This window comes from Panthera leo, chromosome B3 (genome assembly GCF_018350215.1).
Source record: "Panthera leo isolate Ple1 chromosome B3, P.leo_Ple1_pat1.1, whole genome shotgun sequence".
NCBI lineage: Eukaryota > Metazoa > Chordata > Mammalia > Carnivora > Felidae > Panthera > Panthera leo.
Window position 1 is genome coordinate 29,300,172 of NC_056684.1, and position 21,009 is coordinate 29,321,180.

General features: G+C 40.8%; 1 protein-coding gene across 5 annotated transcripts in view; it reads right to left on the reverse strand.

The window, feature by feature from the left end:
• Positions 1-21,009, reverse strand: part of SCAPER (S-phase cyclin A associated protein in the ER) — a 518,574-nt gene that overhangs the window by 50,031 nt on the left and 447,534 nt on the right. For all 5 annotated transcript variants that reach the window (XM_042941318.1, XM_042941317.1, XM_042941313.1 and 2 more), the window contains one exon: positions 12,231-12,386. In XM_042941318.1, coding sequence (XP_042797252.1) covers positions 12,231-12,386 — 156 coding nt within the window. The remainder of the gene's footprint in view (positions 1-12,230; positions 12,387-21,009) is intronic.

Consider the following 21,009-nt stretch of genomic DNA (forward strand, 5'->3'; position numbering starts at 1 on the left):
AAGCTGAAGGTGAGAAAGATGTATGTATAAGCATTAGAAGACATCTGGCCATTCAGTTAGAAGAAAAAATACAGGGACAATGAAAGAGTAATATTACTGGGTGGGGTGAGGCTGGCTGATACTTGGGAGGATTTCCAAAGTACCTGATCCGAGTTTCAGTTGAACTCACAGAGCAACTTCTGAGAAGGAACCCTTTCTGGGAAGAGAAGTTGGAGATGATAAGAGATGGACTTTCTTGCTGTCTGGAACGGACAACCTGGGAGAGGATGAAGAAAGAGGAAAACCAAGGGGACAACAGTGGGAATGGGAGGGAGAGGGTGAGGCCACTGAGGAGAAACCAGGCTCTGGCACAGGTCTGAATGGAGGCCCAGGGAGAGGGAAGATAGAGAGCTGATGGGCCCGGACAGTCTGGGGACAAGTAAAGGTGGAGGTAAGGAAGGGCAGGGAGGAGCCCAGGAGGTGAGAATGTGAGCGGCTCTGACAACATCCTGACAACAGGATGCAGTTCTGGATCCTGGAGCTGCAGGCCAGGGCTGCTGTCCAGAAACATCTCTCAGATGGGACATTTCTAACCTTCCAACTTCAGTTTTCTCGTTCACTGCAAGCAGCAAAGGGCCCTGTGCTGGTTTTGGCTAGTTTTGCTGATGTTTTGGCTTCTGTTATCTTAAGAAGTTGGCAGTTAGGCTGAAGGAGCTCTGCCAGAGGCTCTAATGTGTTGCCAGAGGAAGGCAATTGCTTCTGCTGGTAGGTAACTGGGAGGAAAAAAAACGTCATATCACGACTGCATGATGCCTGCAGTGCCCTCCTAACTGATCTTTCCTGCTTGTGTTCTCATACCTCGCATCCATTCTTCACAGAGTAAACAGATGCTTTTTTTATTTTTTAAGTAATCAGATCATGCCACTCTCTGCTGAAAATCCTCAAATGGCTTCCCCTCACAAGTAGAAGAAAACCCAAACTTCTACACTCTCTGTCCTCATCTCCAGGGCCTTACTTCTCTGGCTTCATCTAGCACTTTCTTTCTTGCTCATCACATTCCAATATACTGCCTTCTCTGTTTCTGGAACTACCCACCTCAGACATTTGGGAGTCATCAATTTACCATTCATCTCCACTAGAATATTCTTCCCTTGGATCTTTACATGGCTGGCTCCTTAGTTTCAGTGTCATCTCCCCAGAGAGGCCTCCCCTGACCACTCCATCTCCAGAAGACCCTGACTAGGCCTCTGTGCTATATTACCCTGCTATTTTCTCATACTGCTACACTAGCTAATATTATCCAAACTGTTCATTGGTTTATTGTTTTTTTTACTTTTTTCTCCCGGTAGATTATAAATTCCATAAGGATAGGCATTTTGTTCACTACCACCTCCCTAATACCCTGATGAATGTCTGGCACATATCAAGTGCTCAATAACTAGTAATGATTAAAGATCTGTCAAAGCAATGGAAGGAAATGAGGAAAAATTCATCTCATTCCTTGCCAAGGAATGAGGGCTCTGGATGTCTCCCTCTTACCTTAGAGGAGGAAGAACATGAGATGTGGGCAGGCCTTCTTCCTATGTTAAGTGCAGGTGCAGGAAATGGGGCCCTGGCACAGGTTAATGATACACGCTGGTATTTGCTAATTTTGCCAGTCAAAAGCTATTTCCTGAGTTTTTATTTTGCTTCTAGGTTGGTGCTGGTGCCAGAGGGGAACTGCTAAGTCATTTAGTCTCTTTCCTTAGGGAAATCTTTGTAGTTGAAGACATAAAACAAATACACAGGACAAGAGAATGAATGAATGAAGCAGACAAATATCAAGTAAGAGGGATAAATAGGGATAAATATTTCTGAGGCAAGCATTCTTTCGATTATACCAGATTGGACTGAACTGGATTCTGGGAGACAGAAGCTAAAGATCACTAAGGTTTTAGGTTTTAAAATCTGGTCAGATAACAAGAATCATGAGTAGAATAAGGTAGTGAGGAGGAATGGTCAATTTTGGGTGAAAGCCAATGAGGTTTAGAATCTGATGTATAAAATAGAAGTTCTTGGTAGAAACCACCAGTAGGAATTCCACGAGGAAATGTCCATCAGGGCCTTGTTGTGAATAGGATTTGTACCTTAATTTCACTTGCTTTTGCCTTGATTTACTTTTTCCTACCTATTTTCTTTTGTTCTACATTTTTTTTCATAAAAACTCCTGCATATACTGTAATCCCTCTCAAATCTTTTTGGAAAAAGGGAATCATATAATAAGTATATATTACAGCACCACAGGCAAGAGGTTGTGGTGACAGATGTGTTAGTCCCTATTTTCCCCTGACTCATTTGACCCTGTGAGGGAAGAAATATCAAACTCACTTTTACAGTGTGAGGAAACAGGCTTTAAGAAGCTAAAGAATCTGCCACTGGCCCAGAGCTAGGAGAGCAGGAGCTGCACCCACGCTGTTCTGACTCCCAAACCTGTGCTCTTCAATACAACTGTGCACAAAACCTTTCTTGAGATCCTGCCCTCCAAAGTCCTACAGCCAGTGGGAGTCTGACGGCAGGTGCATCCTTGACATATTCTGCTGCTCTGAACCTGGTGAGCCGATACATGTACTGACAGTCTGCCTTCATCATACCGTATCCTCTCTGGGAGAAGTAAGGAAGTGAAGGCTGCTGTTAAACTTTAGTCCTGTAGGCTATGGCCCAGACAGCTCCCTTTCTCTGGCACAGTGCCTAGCACATAGTGGACACACAAGTTGAATTGTAGCAATGAAGTGGTCTCATTGTTCTGTCCCTATAAGTCAACTAAGGCTTTATTACTAGCTGGAATGGATCTTTCTGAAATCTCTCAACTAGCAATCACCCAGTTGTGAGTACAGAAACAGTCCAGAAGTTCCTGCTCTTGTATTCTCACTCTCTGGATCTGAAGCAGGCGATAGTCACTCTTCCTCATCACTCTACTGGCTGCTGTGCTCCCTTGCATGGTGTGACAAGACTGCTGGAACATAACTCACAAGGAGCACTTAGCCTGGGATACATAAAAGGTGCTCAACAAATGTAACTTCCTGAATCCTATTATATTTACTTCAGTCCCTATTTCCCAATCCCAGAAAGTCTTTTGTCTAAGGACAGTGGCTAATGACCACAGGTTTTAAAAGTTAACAGAGGTGATGTCAAGGGACAGGTGATATACCAAATATGAGACTGCAGAGAGAACAGAAGACACATGAGAAAAGGATGCTGGAAACACATTTATCTACAGGGAAGGCTGGAATGTGGCAAATAATGTTTTTCAAACACAACCACGGCAATATTTCTGGTCCTATATTTCTAGGACCTTTGTATTCCCCATGAAGAGGTGAAGTCTATTTCTCCTACCTCTGAAGGAGGGGAGGTGGGTGTTGTGAAGGCCTTGATGAACAGAATACAGTGGAAATAGGCTGCATGACTTCTGTGGGTGGCTCATAAAAGGTAATGTTTCTACCTGGTTCTTTGTCAAGATGCTCCTTTTGGGAACTGACCACCATGCTGTGAGGAAGCCCAGATTGGCCTATGCAGAGTGCCCAGGTGGAAAGGTCCTCGGCTAACAGCCACATGAGCCACAGATGTGTGTGAATAAGCACTCAGATGATTTCAACTTCTAGCCTTCAAGTCTTCTGACTGAGGCCCAGATATTGTGGAACAAAGATAAGCCAGTCTCTCAGTATCTTGACAACATTCCTGACACACAGAGTCTGTGAGATTAACAGATGATTGGTTTTTTTAAGATTTTATTTTTTTATATATCTCTACCCCCAGTGTGGGACCTGAATTCACCACTCTGAGATCAAGAGTTGCATGGGTGGCTGTCAGTTAAGCGTCTGACTCTTTGAAAAATTTTTAAAAATGTTTATACATTTTTGAGGTGGGGGAGGGGCAGAGAGAGAGGGAGGCACAGAATCTGAAGCAGGCTCCAGGCTCTGAGCTGTCAGCACAGAGACCGATGTGGGGCTCGAACTCAGTAATGGCAAGATCCTGACCTGAGCTGAAGTAGGATGCTTAAGTGACTGAGTCACTCAGGCACCCCAAGTGTCCGACTCTTGATCTCAGCTCAGATCTTGATCTCAGGGTTGTGAGCTCAAGCCCTGCACTGGGCTTCACACTGGTCATGAAGCCTACTTAAGAAAAAAAAAAGAGTTGCATGCCAGGTGCCCCAATAGATGGTTGTTTTATGCCACTAAGTTTTGGGGAAATCTGTTATACAGTTATAGTAATTGAACAAGGAGAATAAAAGCAAAGGGAAATATGTGGAAGGGTGAGATCAGGGAAGTTCAGGGAGGAGAGCATGGATAGAATAGTCTGTATGTTGCCAAGGAACAATTAGGACTAGTTCTAATAGGTAGCAGTAGGGAGACAGGTTAGAGATTGGTATAAGGAGAGACTTTTTAAAGCATTAAAACTTATCAATGACAGAATGGTTCTCTCAGTGTAATGAGTTCCCTGACAAAAGACATATTCAAATATAGAATGAATGAGGTTATTGGAGAGATTCACACATGAATAAAAGACTGGATTAAGGAAACTTTAAGGTTCCTTCCATTCAACAAAATGTGACAACAGATGAGATCTGGGGTACAAGGAAGACAGAGGAGACAGAGATGATGGCATCTGGAGTCTGATGATAATGTACATGAGGAAAGAGACTCTGGGAAGATTAAGAAAAATTCTTTTCCCTTCCTTCTGCCTCTTGCCCAGATGACTGTTAATGGTCCCATTTTCTGCCTCCTCTCTAATACATTCTTCACCAAGTATTCCTGATATCTGATTAATGCTCCCAAAATATGGTTCTTAGCATGTCACTTCCCTGATCAAAGGCTTTTAATGACACCACTGCCACCACATCTTAGCAAAATAGTTCACACAGCCTTTTTACATTTATTACCTCAGTTGAATCTCATAAAAACCTGGGAGGCACTAAAATCACCACCACATACATCCCCAAATTGAGCTCAAGTAAGTACTCTATTGGTTTTTCATATTTTTCTACCATGATGTCTTCGCTTTAGCTATTTGTTTATCTACTTTCTCTCAACTCTAAATGTCCCAACAAACCCTTCTATCTTTCAAGGTCCAGATTAAATTTTACTTGCTCTAGGGAACAGGTAATTCCTACCACTAAGAGTGATCTTTCCCTCCTCTTAACTCCATCAATAATGATGTAATGACAGCAGCCAATGTTTATTAAGCATTTACTATGTGGCAGGCAGTGTGCTAAGTGCTTTTCAGGGTTATCTTCTATCCTCTGTACCACTCTGCCTTATACCATGGGTCTTTGTATATGCATCTTCTTTCCTCTACTAGCCGACAAGGTCCTTGAGGACACAATTGATGTCTGAGTCATTTCTGCTTTCTCCCAAGCTTAGCACAGGGCCTGGCACAGAGCAAGTACTACATAAATATTTGTTTAATGCATGAGTGAATAATTCAGGCAGGCAGAGTTAAAGTTTACCTTTGCCAAACAAATGGTTTTCAAGCACCCTTAAACACTTGAGAAGTACTCATTTATATCCACATAATTAATGAGCTAAATTATAAATCATTCTTTTTTTTTGACACAGGTTTCCAGGGACCTTGGATAGAACCCATTTTGTTAGTATAGTTTATGGATGTGAAAATAAAAACCATGAATGTATACAACAACAAACTCCTTTTCATGTAAATATATTCTAGAATTCAGAAGTCTTCTTCAATCAGAATTAGCTAGGTTTTATAAGCTCCTCTTCTTATTCTGTATGGTCATAAGGACTGTCAGCTCTCTCCCTGTGAACCCACTGCTCCTTGGCCCTATTACTACAATGTCTAGTACAGTTATGGAATTAGTCAATGATTGCTGATTAAGTAAAAGGCCTGTGTTGGTTGCAATTCATAATCACTCATTACTGTTCTGCTCCTGTTAGCACCTTCAGGGAGCCTCAGTGAGTCTCAGCTAATTAGGGCAGTTGAGATGCTGACTGAGATTTGAAAACTATCCTTTTCTCTTTACTACGTAAAGGACCAAGAATGTAAAAGTGATTAACAGTAAAGGCCAAAGAAATAAGTATTTCTGAAAGTCCTATTACAGACTGTTGAACTTCATTTAAGTCATTAAGAATTATAATTTGTGAAAAGTCCTCGGATTAAAATTCTGAACTAATCCTAACATAACATCAAACCTTTCACCAGATCACAATTCCAATTTTTACTTAAATGCAAGTTCAAAACCAAGCCTGGTACAAAAATCAAGTTAGTCTTTTCTCCTCCACACTGAAGCAAAGATTAAGAACATAAACTCTGACACCCAAATTGTCCTTCAGAAAACCTAGGTAAAAATTAGCAGATTAAGGGCACAATAGGAGAGTAGGGCAAAGGCAGCCGGGCTGTAATCACCATCACAAAAAGGCTGGGCCACCAGCAGACTGCAGTGTTTACTCAGAGACCTGGGCTAATCAGCTACTTAATTATCTCAGAGCTCGCCAGCTCACAAGATGATTTTTGAAGGCCTCTCTGGCTCCTCTTTGTCTTTTTATTCCTGCTGGTCATAAAAGAGCTTTGACAACAATCCTTCCTCAACTTTCTGGCTCTGGCTGGCTTGTCCTGATAGCCAAAACAGGCATTATGTGAATTACTCCAATATAACGACAGCCACACTACCTTTGTCCCCAGACAAGGCTGTGACCTTGCAGAAAGAAACTCTGACACACATAACAAAGTGCTTTCCATAGGTCATTGTAGTTTATAGTTTAGAAATAGAATTTCCATGAAGAAATGGGAAGTAGTATGAAATGGTCTGTAAATATTAGAGGCAAATTAATATGGAAAGGTAGAAAACACTCCCTGTCTTCCTGTGGCTTGGTGGTGTTCTGGAAAGGCTGAAGACTGAAGAATGAGGAAGAACTGCAGTTAGGGGCCATCCTTTCATCTCACAGAAGCAGCTGATACTGATACTAAGAACTTCCTAGGTAAATTAAGCTAGGAAACCACCTGGACCCTTTCTCCTAGAATAATCTGCTTTTGCAGCAAGGCCTACTAATAGAAACTGAAGCTGGAGAAGGAAATTATAATGGGAACAATGGATTAAGAATTCTTAAATACCACCTAGAGTTAATTACTGATTTATTTAAAATCCAGCTGTATTTGTACAGAAAAAACAATTATACATATATATAAAGACTTTGGTCTACTTGGATGACCCTTAGGTACTCGTAGGAACAAACATATTTCTTCTCTGGAAAACTGCTTATATTTCCTAATTTGGAGACTCTACCATCCACCACTCAAAAGTTTCAAGTCAGAAATCCCAGGAACCATTTTAGGTTCCTCCCTTCCTTTTACTTCCCACCAAGCTCTATGCCATCTCTCTCACATTTATTCTGTCTCCTCTTAATGCATTTGATTCTATTTCCACTGTCCCACAGGCCCTCAACATTTCCCACTTGCCTCATGCAAGTCCTCTAGACTCATGCCTTTCCAGTCATTTTTACTCTTTCCAGGAATTATCATTCTATAACAGAAATTTGATCCTGTTACCCTCTCTTAAACTTCAGTGGCTTTCTGTAACTCTAATGTAGCACATCCAGTTCTTGTCTCCATTTCAGCCTCCTAGGAGCTAACATCTATGGAGCTCATTTAAATTTAAAAAAAAAAATTTATTTATTTTTGAGAGAGAGAGAGAGAGACAGACAGACAGACAGACAGACAGACAGAGTGTGAGCAGGGCAGGGGCAGAGAGAGAGGGAGACACAGAATCCGAAGAAGCTCCAGGCTCTGAGCTGTCAACACAGAGCCTGACACAGTATTTGAACTAATGAGTCGTGAGATCATGACCCGAGCTGAAGAAGGACACTTAACCGACTGAGCCACCCAGGTGCCCCACATGGAGCTCATTTACTACTTCATCTCCTGTCACTCTTCACAGTCACCCTATCACACAGCAACATCAAATTCAACATGAGACAATATCTTGTATATCCATATCTCTTAGTTTGGGTTGCCTCCAAACCAAACTCTGAAACAAGGATATGGGTGTAAATAGTTTATTTGTGAGGAAGCAAAGGAGAGAAAGAGGGAAGGGAGAAAGCCAATCAACGATGTGTTAGTGCACAGGTTACCACTGGGGCCCCTTTTACAGACTATACAGAACACACCTCAGGACTGTCTCACTGAGGGTTAGCAGAGCTGGGATATAATCCACCCATTTACTGTGGAGGGTCACTCCTGGAGGTATTAGCTCCCCAGTACTTGTAGCAAACAGCTATTTGTCCAGAGAATATCCTCAGGCAGAGAAATACAAGAAGCCATTGGTAGGTGACCTCCAGGTGGGCCAAAGACACCAATAACATATTATATCATAGAGTACACATATTATGACCCTTTTCTCTGTTGCATTCTTCTCCTCTACTTGTCTTTCTGGACCCTTCAATATTTAGTCCATTGAAACCTTTCTTGATCTCCTGTGGGAGTGCTTTACTTCCTTCTCTGTGAACACTCTCTTCTACTGCAGCTATTAGTTTACAGGTATGACCCCACACCAGGCTGTCGGATCCCCGTGGGCAGTATCTTGGGTACTTGTCTTGGTGTTTGGCATAGGACAGATGCTCAATGTCTACGGGAAAGGACATGACTGTGTGTGTTAGAGAGAAGGGGATCCTGCTTTCCATACATGTAATTGAGAAAATCTTCAAAGAACTGAAATATATGCTCCTACATTTTGAATAATACAAAGTCAAGTCTGTAGGTGAGAGCACTGAGGTAGGAATCTTATATCCCAATTCAAGTTAGTTTGGCTCAGTTGCTTTCCCTGTAAGAGTGAGTGGCTGTGACTGATCTCTAAGCTTCTTTCAAGTTCCAGAGATTTCAAGTGACTAAATCTGTAAGTGAAAGCCAAAGCCCAAAACTGTACAATAACTACATATGGAAATACTTATGTGTGTGATATTCATCTGGGTTCAAGGAAAGAATACAGGTGACAAAGCCCTGAGATGCTGGCAGGTTTCTAATGCTGTGTACACGAAAGAACCACTGTTGGACAGGGGTCTCCTGGGGGAGAGGACACCTTCCAGGGAGCAGCCTACTGCACAGGAGCTAGCCGGGCAGCAGGCTATACTCCAAGCTGGCAGGTGCCAGTGCCCTAGGTGCCAATGCCCTAATACCGCTGCTGGCCTCTCTGCCGTGTGGTACCATCTGATCATATTTAGGTTAGAGACTCAGATAGCCACTTCCTAAATTCTTATCTAATCCCTGGAACAGGTTCTGTCTGCATTTCTAGAAGGAAGAAGACTAACTTAATACAGGTTATGCTTGGCTTCCCTGATGATCAGGTAGTCTTAATCTTCCTAGAAATGTGACGGGATTAAGAGAGGTAACAGTAAAGGAAGAATAGGTGGGTGTTAGGTTTCCATGTGTAACAGACTAAAAATTGTTGCGGGGGGAGGTTCTTTATTTATTTATTTATTTATTTATTTATTTATTTATTTATTTAGAGGGAGGGAGGGAGGGAGGGAGGGAGGGAGAGGGAGAGAATGTGCGTGCAAGGGGGAGAGGGACAGATGGAGAGGGAGAGAGAGAATCTTCAATCTTAAGCAGGCTCCATGTCCAGCATGGAGCCAGATGTGGGGCTCAATCCCATGACTGTGAGATCATGATCTGAGCTGAAATCAAGAGTCAGACACTTAACTGACTGAGCCAGCCAGGTGCTTCGAGGAGGTTCATTTTAGATGGCAAATTCTCTGTTTTAAAATATTCTGAATATAGTCACTAGCATTCTGTGTACGTTGAAAATGGGTGGATATTTCTTCAAGCAGTGAGACTTTAGAAGTTTCAGAATTTTTTAAAATTTATTTTGAGAGAGAAAGAGAAAGTGAGCATGAGTGGGGGAGGGGCAGAGAGAAAGAGGGAGAGAGAGAGAATATCAAGCAGGCTCTGTGCTGTCAGCGTAGAGACCTAAGTAGGGCTTGATCTCATGAACCATGAGATCATGACCTGAGCCAAAATCAAGAGTCAGTCACTTAACCAACTGAGCCATCCAGGCACCCCAGAAGTTTCAAATTTTTAATTTTAATTTTGGTTTTAATTTTCTTCTTGATAAATAATAAAAAAACAATATATTTTTTTCTCTAACAAATCAATGGCAAGAAAAAAAGAGGCAGAATATTTTACAGAATAAAAAAGAGGAGATATAATAACCAAATGCCACCTGAAATTTGGATTCTGATTCCAATAAACTTCTGGTAGAAAGATGTTTTGAGACAGTGGGGAAAAGTGGACCAGGTATATTACAAAATGATTGTTTATTATGTTGGGGTGATAATGGCATGGCATTTATGTTTAAGACCTCAGAGATACATGCTGAATTATTTTGGGTGAAATGTCATGATACCTGAAATTTGTTATTACATGCTCTAGCATAACCCCTTTCCCACCAAACAAAAAACCAACAAGACAAAACAAAAAACCCAGGGTGTGAGCAGGAGGATAAAATAAGAATGGGAAAAATAAAATACTGATAATAGCTGGAGCCAGATAATGGCTATCACTGGGGTTCATTATTGTACTCTCTCCTTTTGGGTATAAATAAAAAGAGCCACAATAAAAAAATTGTATGCAGTGCTGTTTAGAATTTAATTGTAAGAAAATTATTTTATTAAACATTCTTTCTTTTTTTTTAATTTGAGAGTGAGAGAGAGAGTGATTGTGAGTGAGAGAGAGAGCACACATGTGAGTGGAGAAGAGGGCAGAGGGAGAGAGAGAGAATCCCAAGCAGGCTCCACACTCAGCAAGGAGTCTGATGTAGGGCTTGATCCTACAACCCTGGGATCACAACCTGAGTCAAAATCAAGAGTTGAACACTGAACTGACTGAGCAACCTATGTGCCCCTACTGAACATTCTTAATATGCCTGATGGCTACATCATATTCCTATCAGAAACACTGAATCACTAATGCAAACAGATCTTTTTTTTTTAATGTCTATTTATTTTTGAGAGACAGAGACAGAGTGTGAGTGGGGGAGGGGTGGAGGGAGAGGGAGACACAGCATCTGAAGCAGGCTCCAGGCTCTGAGCTGTCAGCACAGAGCCCGATGCGGGGCTTGAACTTACAGACTGCGAGATCATGACCTGAGCTGAAGTCAGATGCTTAACCGACTGAGCCACTCAGGCACCCCTGCAAATGATTTTTAATTGGTGGGAGAGAAAAGAATGCAACAGGGGTTTATTTTGTGCCCCCCACCCCCGCCCCAGAGAATTATTGCTTTTGCAGACAGTCCACAGGATGGGGTGAGGGGTATAAAGAGCCAACCAGGCCAGCAGTTGTCCCTGACACATTGGCTATAATGCCCATAGTGTACAGGATGCTTTTGGGCAACCAACTTGAGCAATGGAAACCTGAGTGAGGTAGAAGGGCCGACAGCAGCCCCTAGTTGAATACAACAGGCCAACAGGTGACCCTCCTCAAAATATCCTAAGCCCTAGGCAAACAATGGGTTACTTACACCTGGACCCTGGACACAGGTACCAAAAAAGGAAAATTCTATGCGTTTCCCTATACCCCTCATCTTCCCCCTTAACTACAGCCCCTCACCACTGCCTCATGGCAGCCAGTCTCTCCTTTGTTGTCCTGTCTGCTGGTCCCTTGCAGTGTTTTCAATAAACTTCTATCTCTTTTGTTCTGCCTCAGGTGAATTCTTGCAGGCCTCTACCACATCGGGTCTCCCCACACATAGATCATATGTAACTTTAGGGAGCTATTGTTTTTGGATGGCTCCCTTCCTTTATTCATGAAGGTATCTTGGAGAAAGAGACAAAAGGGGAAAATAAACAAACCTAGGAGGCTGTAAATAAAAGCATGTGAACAAACTTATGGACACTGTGAGGCTGTGCTGTATTGTGCAGAGGGCCTGGCTTGATCTGGTGTAGGCTTTGTAACTGACTCAAGGAGAATCACTTAATTCCTCTGGATTTCAGGAGAAGAGGGATGGATGACCCCCAAGATTTCTTCCAGCAATGACAGTTAAGTTTATGACACCAAAAAGAAAAACAGACTTGACGGGAGCATGTAGCTAGGGAAAAACAAGAAATATGAGGTTTGCCTCAGTATGGGAAACCAAGAAGGACAAAGGTAAGGCAAAGAAAAAAAGAGGCCAAGATGACCACTTGCATCCCTATAAAATGACCCCAAGTTTGGCAAAACTCTAGAGATGTTTCCAAAGTTGAGTCTAGATTAGTATCAAGTAGAAGCCTTACCTTCTGGTGACAGCAAAGCACAGCATGCACATTCCATGCAAGAGTCCTGCAGCATGCTGCAGAAAGGTGGCTGTCTTGGGATTCTCATCCACTGGGCCTTGCACAGAGAGGAAGCAGCCATGAAGCTTGTTGATCAGGCCTATGTTCACCACGTAGCTAGATGTGGGGAGAAACATATGTGTTATCAGTCTGCACAGGCTGGCAATATCATCACCTTCAAAGATAAATCTTAACAAACATAGGCTTAGACCCCTCAAACAAGCAAACAATAGGTTTGGGTAAAGCATCTCAAGTAACAATTTCCTTAGATTTAGTCCTGAATAATCAGCTATTTCTGTAAGTGATTTGCTTCCTTCTTTTGGTCATTCTGATGCTATTTTTTTCAAGAAAGATGAATGAAAATGATCATCTGATCATTTTTTTTTTTTTTTAATTTTTTTTTTTCAACGTTTTTTTATTTTTGGGACAGAGAGAGACAGAGCATGAACGGGGGAGGGGCAGAGAGAGAGGGAGACACAGAATCGGAAACAGGCTCCAGGCTCCGAGCCATCAGCCCAGAGCCTGACGCGGGGCTCGAACTCACGGACCGCGAGATCGTGACCTGGCTGAAGTCGGACGCCTAACCGACTGCGCCACCCAGGCGCCCCTCATCTGATCATTTTTAGTGGTCTAAAGAGTCTGTCAATATTTGAAATGATTTATAATTATCTCTACACTCTTGAAAAGGAATACTTCTTAAAGTACCAGAGAGCCAAATTCCCTAGAATGTAGAGATTTAGAAAATAAGATGATGCTACTCAGATACTCTTATTTCAACCTAAATTTCTAATGCAACTGTAGATTCTCTGTTTTCCAAAATCCTGTCATCATTAAGAGTATAATAATGAGAATATAATTGCTCTCTGTTATGAAAAGTACCAGTCTTGACAGTTGACAGTAACATTTAAGAAGTCACTTTCATCTTTTCATCCCATTAAACAGCTTTCCAGAACTGTTTATTAAACTGGACCAAAAATAGTGGTTCTTTTATTAGTCTGCAAAGCAACTATCATTGAAAATAGTATTTTAAGACTATAAATGACCTGTAGATAAATGAGCTTTAGCTTAGAGATTTTATACTGATTCAGTGCTACTGTATTTACATGTATGAAAAGGGCAGGACTTTGTATGTAGTAGTTCTGAAAATCAACACATGTTAATTTGGGGAAGGGCCAACATGGTGAAGTAGGGGAATCCAAAGTTCCCTTGTATCACAAACAAAGCAGTGTTGAAGCTCAAGGACTTTGAACTCTGAGAGTCCAGGAGGCAGTCGCTTCCAGGGACTCACCGGGACAACCTGACAGGCCATAGGTGCGTGACTGCAAACTGGGAGAGAGACAACGAATGGTGGGGAGGTATCCCTTTCTGCAGAGAGACGAAAGGAAGAGAAAGAGAGGCTGGGGAAGCATAGGACTGTATCTGGACAAGAGAAAAACCACGGACCAGGCTGGAGAAAGATTGAATCTTTAAATGAATGGCTTTCTCTGCGACTGGGTCCCAGCTGCCCCGATGGCGCACCTGGGAAGGAGGGGAGCCAGCCTCGGGCTTGGTGGTTAGGACAGGAGTGTAGTCCACAGTTGGAGAAAGTGATCCCCTCCCTGGTGTGCAGCGGGATAGGACAAAGCTTGCCCTCGTCTACCAGCTGGGGACCATATATCGGGCGGTGTGCAGCTGCACTCCCCCAGTACCGCAAAGGACAGAGCAGGAGTTTGAATCGCAATCAAGAGCCACGGCACGGAAGTCGGCAGAGTGGGACAAACTGCCTCATTTGCGCCTGCGGCACAGTGAGGATGGCTTGAACAGGGTGGTTTTACCTGGTCTGTGGAGGAGAGACTGGCATGTTGCCATTTTTCTCCCCACCACCAACAAGGTGGGGCTTTAGGCATTGGACAGCGGAACCCACACTGGAGGCTGGACCTGCCTACTCCAAACCACGCTCTTCTGCACCTGGTAACTGCATATCTACTGGAGCCGAGTAGTAGCTGAGGAACTAGACAGCCCCTCCATGAGACCAGCACTGCTGCATTGCCTGGTTTAATTCTCCGACAATTCTTATTATATAGATACATTCTTCCTTCCTTTTCTCCTTCTTATCTCTTCCTCCTCCAGTCCGGTTACCTTGGTTGTTGGTTTGTCTAAGCAGACATATTTAATCCATTCTCTTGATACATGTTCCACACCTCCTTCTTCATTCTTTCTCTCTCTCTGGATTAAGCCAAATAGTTTCTCTGTCTGGCCAATGTTATTTTCTTTCTTTTTTCCTGCCTCCTTCTTTATTTTCCTTTCTCTCCCTCTGGATTAAGCTGTGTAGTTTCTCTGTCTGGGCAATTTTTATTTTTTCTTTTTCCTCACTCTTGTCATTTCTCTCTTTGTATGGGATAAGGCCTCTTCCATCAGCACCACTTCCACCCTGTTGCTTACTTGTAGCTGGTGTTTCTGGCTTTTTGTTTTGGGTTTTTTTGTTTGTGTGTTTGTGTATTTTTGTTTTCTGTTTGTTTTTTGTTTTCCTCTCCAGGGCTACATCAATGAACAAATCAAAACAGACCTAGTGGAGGGTTTGAAATATCAATATGAGTAGGGAGATAAAGTAGTCAAAGTCACAACAACAGAGAGCAAGTAACGCACTCCAAAAAACACCTCCTAAAGGGCCAGGTCCTGGACAGTGTATGACCCCTCTTTAATATAGTAGTGCTCGAAGGTGAAGGGCAGATAATAAGCTTTGAAAACACATAAAGGACAGAAAACTAGCCAAAATGACGAAATGGAAGAATTCTTCTCAAAAGAAATTCCAGGAAGAAATGACAGCTAAAGAACTGCTCAAAACAGATATAAACAATATAACTGAACAAGAATTTAGAATAATAGTCATAAGATTAATCGCTGGGCTTGAAAAAAGCATAGAAGACAGCAGAGAATCTATTGCTACAGAGATCAAGGAACTAAAAAATAGGCATGATCAATTAAAAAATGCTGTAAATGAGGTGCAAAATAAACTAGAGGTACTGACAGCGAGAATTGAAGAGACAGAGGGGAGAATAGGTGAAATAGAAGATAGAATTATGGAAAAAGATGAAGCTGAGAAAAAGATAAAAAAAAATTCTGGATCACAATGGGAGAATCAGAGAACTAAGTGATTCAATGAAACGGAACAATATCTGTATCACAGGAGTTTCAGAAGAAGAAGACAGAGAGAAAGGGGCTGACAGTGTGCTTGAACAAATTATACCTGAAAACTTCTCCAATCTGGGGAAGGAAACAGGCATTGAAATCCAGGAGGCACAGAGAACTCCCTTTAGACATAACTTGAACAGATCTTCTGCATGACGTATCATATTGAAACTGGCGAAATACAAGGATATAGAAAGAATTCTGAAAGAAGCTAGGGATAAACAGGCCTTAACCTACAAGGATAGACACATAAGGGTAGTAGCAGACCTATCTACTGGAACTTGGCAGGCCAGAAAGGAGTGGCAGGAAATTTTCAATGTGATGAATAGGAAAAATATGCAGCCAAGAATCCTTTATCCAGCAAGCCTGTCATTCAGAACAGAATGAGAGATAAAGGTTTTCCCAAACAAAAACTGAAGAAATTCATCACCACTAAACCAGACATATAACAGATCCTAAGGGGAACTCTGAGTGTAGCAAAGACCACAAAGGACCAGAGACACCACTATAAGCATGAAATCTACAGATAAGACAATGACTCTAAACCCATATCTTTCAATAATAACATTGAATATAAACAGACAAAATGCTACAACCAAAGGAAATAGGGTATCAGAATGGATAAACAAACAAACAAAAAAACACAAGACCCATCTATTTGCTGTCTACAAGAGATCAATTTTAGACCTGAGGACACCTTCAGATTGTAAATGAGGGGATGGAGAACCATCTATCCTGCTACTGGAAGTCAAAAGAAAGCTGAAGGAGCCATACTTATATCAGACAAACTAGATTTTAAACTCAAGACTGTAATGAGATGAAGAAGGGCATTATATAATAATTATGCGGTCTATCCATCAAGAAGAGCTAACAATTATAAATGTTTATGTACCGAATTTGGAGACACCCAACTATATAAAACAACTAATCGCAAACATAAGCAATCTTATTGGTAAGAATGTGGTATTTGCAGGGGACTTTAATACTCCACTTACAACAATAGACAGATCATCTAGACAGAAAATCAATAAAGAAACAATGGCCCTGAATGATACAATGGACCAGATGGACTTGACAGATATATTTAGAACTTTTCTTCCTAAAGCAGCAGAATACATATTCTTTTCGAGTGCACATGGAACATTCTCCGAGATAGATCACTTACTGGGTCACAAAACAGCCCTCAACAAATACAAAAGAATTGAGATCATTACCATGCACACTTTCATATCACAATGCTATGAAACTTGAAATCAACCACAGAAAAAGTTTGGAAAACCTCCAAATGCATGGAGGTTAAAGAACACCCTACTAAAGAATGAATGGGTCAGCCAGGCAATTAGAGAAGAAATTAAAAAATATACGGAAACAAATGAAAATGAAAACACAACAATCCAAACCCTTTGGGATGCAGCAAAGGCAGTCCTAAGAGGCAAATACATTGCAATCCAGGCCTATCTCAAGAAACAAGAAAAATCCCAAATACAAAACCTAACAGCACACCTAAAGGAAATAGAAGCAGAACAGCAAAGACACCCCAAAACCAGCAGAATAAGAGATATAATAAAGATCAGAGCAGAAATCAACAATATAGAATCCAAAAAAACAGTAGAACAGATCAATGAAACAAAGAGTTGGTTTTTTGAAAAAAAAAAATAAATAAAATTGATAAACCCCTAACCAGACTTCTCAAAATGAAAAGAGGACCCAAATAGATAAAATCATGAATGAAAATGGATTTATCACGACCAATCCCCCAGAAATACAAACAATTATCAGAGAATACTATGAAAAATTATATGCCAACAAAACTGGACAACCTATAAGAAATGAACAAATTCCTAGACACCCACACATGACCCAAACTCAAATGGGAAGAAATAGAAAATTTGAACAGACCCATAACTAGTGAGGAAATTAAATCAGTTATCAAAAATCTCCCAACAAATAAGAGTCCAGGATCAGATGGCTTCCCTGGGGAATTCTACCAGACATTGAAAGCAGAGATAATACCCATCCTTCTCAAGCTGTTCCAAAAAATAGAAAGGGAAGGAAAACTTCCAGATTCATTCTATGAAGCCAGCATTACTTTGATTGCCAAACCAGACAGAGACCAGGCAAAAGAAGAGAACTACAGGCCAAAATCCCAGATGAATATGGATGCAAAAATTCTCAACAAGATACTAGCAAATCGAATTCAACAGCATATAAAAGAATTATTCACCATGATCAAGTGGAATTCATTCCTGGGCTGCAGGGCTGGTTCAATATTTGCACATCAATCAATGTGATACATGACATCAATAAAAGAAAGGATAAGAACCATATGATCCTGTCAATCGATGCAGAAAAAGCATTTGACAAAATACAGCATCTTTTCTTAATAAAACCCCTCGAGAAAGTCGGGATAGAAGGAACACACTTAAACATCATAAAAGCCATATACGAAAAGCCTACAGCTAATGTCATCCTCAATGGGGAAAAACTGAGAGCATTTCCCCTGAGATCAGGAACATGACAGGGATGTCCACTCTCACCACTGTTGTTTAACATAGTGTTGGAAGTCCTAGCCTCAGCAATCAGACAACAAAATGAAATAAAAGACATCAAAATCGGCAAAGAAGAAGTCAAACTTTCACTTTTCATAGATGACATGATACTTTACACAGAAAACCCGACAGACTCCACCAAAAGTCTGCTAGAACTGATACACGAATTCAGCAAAGTCGCAGGGTACAAAATCAATGTACAGAAATCGGATGCATTTTTATACACCAATAATGAAGCAAGAGAAAGAGAAATAAACTGATCCCATTTACAACTGCACCAAGAACCATAAGATACCTAGGAATAAACCTAACCAAAGATGTAAAAGACCTGTATGCTGAAAACTATAGAAAGCTTATGAAGGAAATTGAAGAAGACACAAAGAAATGGAAAAACATTCCGTGCTCATGGATTGGAAGAATAAATATTGTTAAAATGTCAACACTACCCAATGCAATCTATACATTCAATGCAATCCCAATCAAAATTGCACTGGCATTCTTCTCAAAGCCAGAAAAGCAATCCTAAAATTTGTATGGAACCACAAAAGACCCCAAACAGCCAAAGTAATATTGAAGAAGAAAACCAAAGTGGGAGGCATCACAATCCCAGACTTCAGCCTCTAATACAAAGCTGCAATCAAGACAGTATGGTATTGGCACAAAAACAGACACATAGACCAATAGAATAGAAAACCCAGAATTTGACCCACAAATGTATGGCCAACTCATCTTTGATAAAGCAGGAAAGGGCATCCAATGGAAAAAAGACAGTATCTTTAGCAAATGGTGCTGGGAGAACTGGACAGCAACATGCAGAAGAATGAACCTGGACCACTTTCTTACCCCATCCACAAAAATAAACTCAAAATGGATGATGGACTGAATGTGAGACAGGAAACCATCAAAACCCTAGAGGAGGAAGCAGGCAACAACCCCTTTGACCTCAGCCGCAGCAATTTCTTGCTCGATGCATCTCCAAAGGCAAGGGAATTAAAAGCAAAAATGAACTATTGGGACATCATCAAGATTGAAAGCTTTTGCACTGCAAAGGAGACAATCAACAAAACTAAAAGGCAACCAACGGAATGGGAAAAGATATTTGCAAATGACATATCTGATAAAGTGCTTTCCCTTAGGGGGAAAGCTCTCAGTTTTTCTCCATTGAAGATGATATCAGCTGTGGGTCTTTCATATGTGGCCTTTATTATCTTGAGGTTTGTTCCATCTATTCCTAATTTCATGAGGGTTTATACCAAAAAAAGGATACTATATTTTTTCAAATGCATTTTCTGCATCTATTGAGAGGTTCACATGGTTCTTATCCTTTTTTTTTTTTTATTAACGTGATGTATTATATTGATTGATTTGCAGATATTGAACCAGCCCTGCAGACCAGGAATACATCCTGTTGATCGTGGTGAAAAATTCTTTTAATGTATTATTGGATTCGTTTTGCTAGTATCTTGTTGAGAATTTTTGCATCCATGATCATCAGGGAAACTGGTCTGTAGTTTTCTTTTTTAGTGCGGTCTTTGTCTGGTTTTGGAATAAAGGTAATGCTGGGCTCATAGAATGAATTTGGAAGTTTTCCTTCCATTTCTATATTTTGGAATAGCTTCAAAAGAAGAAGAATTAACTCTTCTTTAAATGTTTGGTAGAATTCCTCTGGAAAGCCATGTGGCCTTGGACTCTTGTTTTTCAGGAGATTTTTGACTACTGATTCAGTTTCTTTATTGGTTATGTGTCTGTTCAAATTTTCTATTCCTTCCTGTTTTAGTTTAGGTAGTTTATATGTTTTTAGGAATTTGTCCATTTCTTCCAGATTGCCCAATTTGTTGGCATATATATAATTGCTCATTAATATTCTTTCATTATTGCTTGTATTTCTGCAGTGTTGGTTGTGATCTCTCCTCTTTCACTTGTGATTTTATTTGGGTCCTTTCCTTTTTCTTTTTGATCAATCTGGCTAGGGGTTTATCAATTTTGTTAATTCTTTCAAAGAACCAGTTCCTGGTCCTGTTTTTGTTTTTTTTTTGTTTGTTTGTTTATTTTCTATTGCGATATCACTAATTTCTGCTCTAATCTTTATTCTTTCTTCTGCTGGTTTTGGGCTTTACTTTTCTTTTTCCAACTCCTTTAGGTATAAGGTTAGGTTGTATATTTGAGACATTTCCTCCTTCTTTTAAAAATTTTTTTTTTTTAACATTTATTTATTTTTGAGACAGAGAGAGACAGAGCATGAACAGGGGAGGGGCAGAGAGAGAGGGAGACACAGAATCTGAAACAGGCTCCAGGCTCTGAGCTGTCAGCACAGAGCCCGACGCGGGGCTCGAACTCACGGACCATGAGATCATGACCTGAGCTGAAGTCAGGCGCTTAACCGACCAAGCCACCCAGGTGCCCCATTTCCTCCTTCTTTAGGAAGGCCTGGATTCCTATATACTTCCCTCTTATGGCCACATTTGCTGCATCCCTGAGGTTTTAGACTGTTGTGTTTTCATTTTCATTGGCTTCCGTGTACTTTTTACACTTTTTAATTTCCCTTTAACTTCTTGGTTAACCCATTCATTCTTTAGTAGGATGTTCATTAATGTCCAAGTATTCATGGTCTTTTCAAATTTTTTCTTGTGGTTGATTTTGAATTTCATAGTGCCGTGGTCTGAAAATATGCAAAGTATGATCTCGATCTTTTTGTACTTGTTGAGGGCTGATTTGTGACCCACTATGTGATCTATTCTGGAGAATTTTCGGGGTGCACTTGAGAAGAATGTGTATTCTTCTGCCTTAGGGTGAAATGTTCTGAATATATTTCTTAATTCCATCCGTCCAGTGTGTTATTCAAAACCATTGTTTCCTTGTTGATTTTCTATTGCTGTAAGTGGGGTGTTAAAATCCCCTACTATTATGGTATTATTATCGAGTTTCTTTATGTTTTATGTTGATTTATATATTTGGGTGTTCCAGGTTGGGGGCATAAATATTTACAATTATTAGGTCTTCCTTGTGAATAGATCCCTTAATTA